General features: G+C 41.6%; 1 protein-coding gene across 1 annotated transcript in view; it reads right to left on the bottom strand.

Moving 5' to 3' along the window:
• Nucleotides 1-6,158: 6,158 nt before the first annotated feature.
• MYO7B (myosin VIIB) overlaps nt 6,159-8,160 on the bottom strand; it is an 80,376-nt gene continuing 78,374 nt past the window's right edge. The window contains exon 47 of the mRNA XM_056850333.1: nt 6,159-6,311. Within this exon, the coding sequence (XP_056706311.1) occupies nt 6,222-6,311 (90 nt within the window). The 3' untranslated portion in view covers nt 6,159-6,221. The remainder of the gene's footprint in view (nt 6,312-8,160) is intronic.

Raw genomic sequence — 8,160 nt, 5'->3', positions numbered from 1 at the left:
CTTAACAGTTAGGAGGCTGCACTAACCTTTGTACAAAATTATGTCTTAAGGTTTTCACCATTTGTCCTTTTTTAATTTTTTTGATATTCAGGTTCAAAATGTTAGTTTCCTCCTCTTCTTTTTTTCTTCTTGACTAAGAAAAATCAAGATCAGTCTGAGTCACAGTACAAGGGTGGACAGAAAGAGGCATCCACACATTTTTTCAGTGCAAAGACACCCTTCCCAATCTGCTTTTTCCCTCATAGGGAGAAAAAATACAGGATAATGCATAGTATTTTTCACCTGTGGGAGAAAAGCAGCTCAGGAAAGGTCGTTTTGACCTGAAAACTGGGTGTACACTTAAGGATTAATCAGCTTGTGTCTTCCCACCCTTTATTTACCAACTCTCAGCTTGCTCAGGCTGTTTAAAACAAACATAGAAGAAATTAATATGGAACTCCATGCAACCAAAGCTGGTTCCTCATTAACTTGAAAATTGCAGGTAACTAATGTGTGGGGCCAATGAGAACTAAGTAGCAATTTCTTTAGAATGCTTACAAATTAAATTATTAGAGTTTTTATATTGCTCAGCACAAACTTTAATTGTTGACTGTTTCAACCTACTGTAGTAGCTAAGCTGCTGGTGATTACTGTTTTATACTAATGAAATACATCAGCTGCTGAAAATGTTCATGAAGTTCAGGCTTCCCTCCTCTACTTTCACAAAGATATGAATTAAGAATAGAAGATCTGAACCGACCAAAGAGATGAATTGTAAGCCTATAATTTTAGTCAAAGAGAGAGAAAAATACTATTTTTGGAGCCTGTATTTATAGTATGTGGGAGGGATTGTTTCTAAACTTTTACACCTTTGCTCCTAGTTCTGCTTCGTCACTTGTAATGTGGATATCAGGGAGTGTTGATAATATGAACAAGGGAATAGGAAATCTCTGGGATTTTATCCTAGGTATGATATACCTTACAACTTGCCTTCATTTCAGTGTTGGTTTTAATGTGATCCTGGCTAGTTGCTCTAAAGCTAGAACTAGGTGCTACCTTAGCAAATACAAGTTCCCAAACCCTGGGGAAGGTATATTTAATTTGACTGCCCCTTTTCTATAACAAGACCTGCCCACTTCCCAACCAATTTCCCATAAATTGCACATTTTCTTTCTGGGGGCTTGGAAGAGAGATTGTTGAAGGCGGAAGCAGCAGGTGGGTGAAGAGTGAAGCACCCCGCCTTCCACCCACTGATTTTTCTTCTAATGCTCTCTCCCAGCAATCCCAGGCAAATATGCAATTGGAAAGCTCTGGCTTGCTAGGTCATGTGTAGTTCCAGCCTAAGTGGTATTGTTCTTACCAATTTCCGCTACAGTTAAACTGAGCTATTTACATTCCTATGGTAGAAAGATTTAGGAAGAAAAACTAGCCACCATGTAGCTGTTGTTCAAAGCACAATTTTGTCTTCATTAATGTCTTTACTATAGCAACTGAGTATTCAATTTCAATTTATTACGGTCATTGAACAGCAAAGCAAACATTCAAGAAAAGCAACTGAGTATTGTGCACTGTTTCCACTGGGACACAGGAGGATCCATTTTTATATTTTCCTTAGGCTATGGCAGCACATCTAATAGCACCAGTTGATTGTTTTTCTTGAGAATAATCCTTTGAATATAAACACAAGGAGCAGTGTATGTTCCTGGATAAGTCAGGGTATGCTCACTGATTTCACTTGTCTCCATCCAGAGCCCCCCCCCCCCCACACACACACACACACGTGCTCTGGTCAACATCTGGATATTTTGTACATGTATGCGCCCATATTCATTTCAGTGGAGAGAACAGGAACACGTATATGCGTATATGTTAATTCAGTTGAAAGGAATGAGGCTGCCCAGGTGGGTGGGGAAGCTTTGTGTGACCATAAGAAAAGCCATGCCGGATCAGACCAAGGTCCAACAAGTCCAATAGTCTGTTCACACAGTGGCCAACCAGGTGCCTCTGGGAAGCCCACAAACAAGACAACTGCAGCAGCATTATCCTGCCTGTGTTCCACAGCACATACTATAATAGGCATGCTCCTCTGATACTGTAGAGAGTAGGTAAGCATTATGACGTAGCCATTTTTACTAGTAGCCATGAATTGCCCTATCCTCCATGAGCATGTCCACTCCCCTCTTAAAGCCTTCCTTTGTAGCTCCCATTTCTAAGACACTGGTGGATGTAACTTTCTGTAGTGCAGCTGAAAGAACAAAGCACAAACACTTCTGTCCAGAATCCAAGTCTCAGTTCATGTTGAGTCTTCTATTCTTGGAAAATGTGAAGTGTACTTGCATGCTCTTCCCACAAACCCAGCTCCTATTCTGTGATCCAGTTTTATGATCTGGAAAAATGGTATTTTTGAACAAGTAGTTGAACCAGACTGTGGATGCAGCTTATTGTGAATCTCTTATTAAGTAATTAATGTGGGCAGGCAACATATACACATAGATTTATTCCTGATTTTCTTAATCCAGCAAGTGATATTGATATGCTTACCTGGATTGAGGCGGTAGTATTTATTTGCTTGAACAATTTTAATGTGGTGATCTGTGGAATCACTGGTTTTATGATACCCTTCTTCCTTCATAAGACTAGACAAAGACTGGGTTCAACTTCAGGCATATTTTTCAGGCCATCTGTAATACTGTATAAAGTATGTGCTGTGCTTTCAAAATAAATAAGTAATGTCACGGGCAAATGCTACATTAAAATATGATCAGTGATGAAGGAAAATACCCTGTTTACTAATATAAAGAGGGATATCTTTGAAATTCCAGATGTCATTTTGGCTTCTGTGGAATTGCAAGAGAGTAAATGGTTTGATAATTCCAGTCCCACTGTGCACAGTTTTATAGTGTGAAGACTCAAACCCCTTAAAGTGCCTTCTGTTTTATGTTACACAGGCTATTATTTGTATGTGTGCAGCTTGGCAAAAAGACCAGTAGATTGGAGCCTACACAAGTGGACAGGCTTTAGGGACACTGAATTCAGTAATTTTGGGGGTGAGGCTAGACTCAAAAGATCAGAAAGTTTTTACAGGAGAGGGGAGGGAACACATGATTGTAAGGAAATCTTACCACCGCAACACAGAAAGTTAGCGTGAATATGCATTAGAATGTTATCTGTTAGAGTGTATGCATTTTGCTGTAGCTAGAGCCACATCAGATAGCAAAATCTGATTGGTTTCATAACGTCAGCATATTCCTTATTGGCAGGGAATCATGTAGTGAGAGAAAGAAGTCATGTTAAAAATGGTATTGAAGGGCTGATTGGGAAACTATGGCTATGAAGATATGAGAAATAATGCCGAGTGTGGAAGGAAGGGGTTTTGGAGTGCTTTCTGTACCCCCTTGAAGGGCATGCATTTTTTCCCTTTTAAAATGGTTGAAGTGGGTGAGAATTTAAGTAGAGCCATCAGACCATGACAACTGGTGCGTCATAAACAGAAATTAAATGCATTCTCTTAGTTTCAGAAAGAGTAGGTAAATGGGAAGCCAAATTAATATTGCGGTTGTTATCCTTTTGCTATCTTGCACTGAATGTGGAATTATTTTCTTACAATATATTATTAAACTATATAAGTTTAGTATTAATGCCTTTTATGGATATATGCATCACTTAAGCGTATAGGTTACCCTTTAAGATATCAAGTACTTCCAGAAACCATTATCTTACTAAATGAAAATTGCTAACCATTCCAACATAATTGCACTTTCTGTTATCCAGGGGGGGTAAGGTGCTGGAGCTTCCAAACATTTTGCAAAAAAGAGTTACAATTTGTATTTGCAGTCTTCATTTTCAAGAGTCTTCATTAACAATGGCACACTGTGGCTAAGCCAGTCATATAGAAAATGCTTCACTGTAGTCATATAAAGCACATTAATGTGTAAAAAGGAGCTGTCTTATTTCCTAGGAAGTCCCAATAAACCATCAGTGTATAGTGTACATTATTATTTTTTCTTATGGAAGGTGCTTGCAGAGCTTTGCTTTGGCACGTGTGATTTCTGTAGCAAAAGCATCCACCCTGTTGAATTAAACGTATTAGATTATTTCATTTCCATATATGTTTTTCAAATGACACTTCACTGCCATGTACCTGTTAATTCTTCACAGTAAAGGTCATTTAAAAGTTGCAGATGTTGAATTGCTTTCGTCTGAATTCGAATTATTTGTACATTGCAGTTCCAACTTGTTTTTTCAGGAGTAATTACAGAAGACTGGGGAAGGCAATGGCAAACCACCCCATCAACACAGTCTGCCTAGTAAACGTTGGGATGTGACGTCACCCCATGGGTCAGTCATGACCCGGGGCTTTCACAGGGGACTGCCTTTACCTTTACCCACAGAGGGTATGTGTTGTTAGATGGCCCCCGGTTCATTATGTTGCCCAACCACTTGCATACTGTGTGTTAGTTTATATCACAAAATATAGTTGGCCATCCTGCTTTACAGAAAACGGAATGTCGGTTTCTTTTATCAAGCAGGAATGGAGTCGTAACTGCTGTTGGTATCCTTGACATGCAGTAAGGATTTCTTTGTGCCAGACTGCAGCATTAAGCATATGCTAATATAAGACTCTGATAATTTCTTCAATATTTTTTGGTTTATTGATTTGTAGTTTACTACAGTGTACATTTCTGGAAGGAAGTTAACAGCAACACTCTTGCCATTCTGCATTTTTTAAAAAGTGGGTATAATGTTGATACCATTAGTACCTTTAAGACAGCAAATTGAAATTTAAGAATTCAGGAATATTCTGCACTCATAGTCACCTGGATCCAGCTAGTATGAAAAAAATCACTGCCAGCAGTGGCTGCTAAATCTAGAATAGCTGGCTGCTTGCTTGCAAGAAGTCAAGGATTCTGAAAATTGTGGCACTCATTCAGCTGTGCACATATATTGACACTCTAATCTCCCATCAAGCACACGCACAAAAAAACCTGTTCACAAGAACTGCACGCCCTCCTCTAGGGACAACAGATAACTACTTTGGCAAATGACAGAGGGGAAGCCAATACAGTTGGTTTTCTACAGCTGCTGAAATGTCCCTCATGGTGTAAATTGATGACAGCATTTGGAGTAACTGATTGGGGAAGAATAAGTTTGGTACAGTGAAGAGTGGCCTTTCAACAGTGAAGAGTAGCTTTCCGGTCTTTGATTTATAGCAAGAGTTTTACTGTAAGAACAGTCTTGTTAACTAAAATGTTTGTGACAGACAGGACAGATAAAGACCATATGCTGAGTAGATTCCATAGCCTGTTGTACTGCTGAAATTATCTGACACAAAACAAGCAGTGGAAAGATAAAAGGATATTAAAAAAAACCCAGCAATTAAATCAACTGCTATTGTTCTGTCTCTGAAGACTAACTAAATCTATAAGACTAAGAAAATCACACATCAAAGTGTGCTTTTTCTCTAGAGAAGATAGTCACACTTTATCTAAGTGTGAACTCCAGCAGAATGGCGCAATCATAGGTCTAGTTGTCTTGCTGGCCGGTTTTAAGGTGGGAAGAGCAAGCTGGTAGACAACTGGACATAATTATTCTTAAGTTAAGGCAACATTCACAGAGCAGCCTGGAGTCTCAATTCAAGGAGATGCTGCTGCTTTTCAGTATAATTCCTTTGCAAACAAAAGGTAACATAACCACCTTTTTTTGCTGTGGAGAGGTGAGGTTCATAATGGTAGCATAGAGCAAGATGCACTTCGTACCTGCTCAAGCAGGAGGGAAATCATAAGGCTAGTGAACCAGTGTGGTACTGGTTCATGTGCCAGACTAGGATGGCCAAGATGTGGGTTTAACTCCTCAGTCAGTAATGAAGCTCACAATATGACTGAACCCTGTTTCAGCCTACCTCTCAGTTTTTGTGAGAGTAAAATAGAGGAGCAAAAAACTGTACAATGTTGTAGTAGACAGATAAATCAGTATAGGTTATAGTTCAGGAAAGGAGAATACTATTGCTGAAACCCCTGAGAGGTTGCTTTGGAATAAAAGCCAGCTATGTTGAAATCCCTGAGTTGGTACAGCAAACCAAGAGTGATAAAACTGTGCAGTAAGCATAAGTACATATACGGTTGTGGTGCTTCAGCAGCATGAGATGCCATTAGAACTGGCAGATGCAAACTTAAAAAATGCTTCTACGCTATGACTGGTAATTTGGCAAAGTTGTGAAAGAGGGACTGTTGTCATTGTCATTCTCAGGCAGGAACACTCTGCTTTTTCTGTTTGTTTACAGCATTCATTATCAGGTGCACATATGATGTTAACAAGTCATCCATTTTGTATCCCTAGAGGAAAAATTGAAGACGTGTTACCATTGCTCTGGAAAAGGGTTGCAAAGACACAAGACAGCTTTGCAGATCATGGAGCAGTTCTCAATAGTACCACCAACTGTCCTGGCAAACAGTCTACCTACTAATTTAGTGGTTGTAATAAGACAAACACCCAATTTCCCAAAGCCACATGTGTGCCTGTGTACTAGCCCATCCCATCCCCTTCCTTACCTGTTCTTAGTTGCAATTATGTCCTCCTTTCGCCCCTCCTTCCCTACACTGAGTCCAAGAAAGGTGGGGTAGTATAAACATCCCCTCTAGATGATCTGGGATAAGGGAAGTCTTGACCCAAGAAATGGTCAAGGAAAACTGGAGGGAGAGAGCTGCCACTGCAGAACTTTTTCTCACACTTTTCCAAAGAACTATTAACCAACTTTTTAATTTTGTCTGCTTGCAAGACTTGCTTTGCATAACTTCATTTGTTACTCCCCCAGAGAAGCAAGTTCAGTTAAGAGTCAGACATGACTTTCTTGGAAACAGTTTCCCAAGGGCATACTTCCTTCCACCAAAAAAAACCTGCAGTTGCAGCTACGTTTTTAGCAACAAATGAGAGTGGCAAAAAGGACACCTTGGCCAATTTTTCATGGATGATTTTGCTGCTCTCTTGCCGTGGAGAAAAAAAAAGCAATTTAAATTTTTTTCCCATGGCCGCAGATCATCCTCGTCAATCCCGAAGTAGTTTTGGTTTTTCATGGGAACAAAGCAGGCAGTATTCTACAACGGTTTGGTCTGCCCCTTCTCTGGAGCTCTCCCCTTCTGACAAGCTCATTGTTTATGCCCGCCCCCAACTCCGTTCCAACTCCACTCAGTGGATTACCTTGTGCGATTCACCTCCGTGGATACGGCCCCAGCGCAAAAAAAACACAAAACACCAAGCACCAGTCCCTCTGGTTTCCTTATATAATTTTTCTATTTACCATGCTCCCCGTTTCCCCCCACCCCCATACTTGGCGACGCTCCCCGCCCTTTCCCAGACTTTGACAGACAGTCATCGTTGTGCCCCCCCCCCAGTAGAGCTCCGGCCATCCAGGGGCAGGAACTTCCATCCAAGAGGGCTGGCAGCCTTGGGGGCGAGCCTTGGTGGCGAGAGCTCAGGAGACCAAACCACTCGGCTCCACTTTTATGCAACCAAATGTATGGGGAGTTTTGCCTTGGATTTGCCGCTCTCTGGATGCACACTCTCCCTTTGCAGCATGCCGATCCGCACACTTTCCCAAGATTTCCATACTTCCTTTGTTCTGTTATTTTACCAGGTAGGGGATGCACAGGATGCATGGGGGGGGGGGGAGAGGAGGGAGACCCAGAGCAGACTGGCCGCCCCTCCTCAGAAGGGTGACGGGGGGGAGTTTTGCCTTGGATTTGCCACTCAGGATGCACATTTTCCCCATCCGAATTCTCAAAACTCAACAATAAGCCCCCAAAGCAGAGTTTTGAGAATTTGAATGGGAAAATGTACATCTAAAGAGTGGCAAACCCAAGGCAATATCTCCCATGCATAAATGGCCAAACACTCTCCCTTCCCTTCGCAGCATGCCGATCCGTCCTGCCTTGAAGGGAGGCTATCCCTTGGGTGCGATTCCCTAAACAGACACCCCCCCCACAAGAATGAATGACGGGGCTCGCTTAGGTTAGTAAAGCCGCAGCACTCGCTCTCCGAAAAACAGAGTGCGATCTGCAGCAGCTATGCGCCGCCCAGCACTCCTATGAAGAGGAAACGCACACATCTCCGGCCAGAGGACTTCTGCGGAGGTGGAATGGCGGCCTGCGATACTTGTCAGAAAACAAAACTCCCCTTGTCCAATCA

Source organism: Euleptes europaea, chromosome 5, assembly GCF_029931775.1.
Source record: "Euleptes europaea isolate rEulEur1 chromosome 5, rEulEur1.hap1, whole genome shotgun sequence".
Lineage (NCBI taxonomy): Eukaryota > Metazoa > Chordata > Lepidosauria > Squamata > Sphaerodactylidae > Euleptes > Euleptes europaea.
This window is presented reverse-complemented; position numbering and strand designations above follow the sequence as displayed.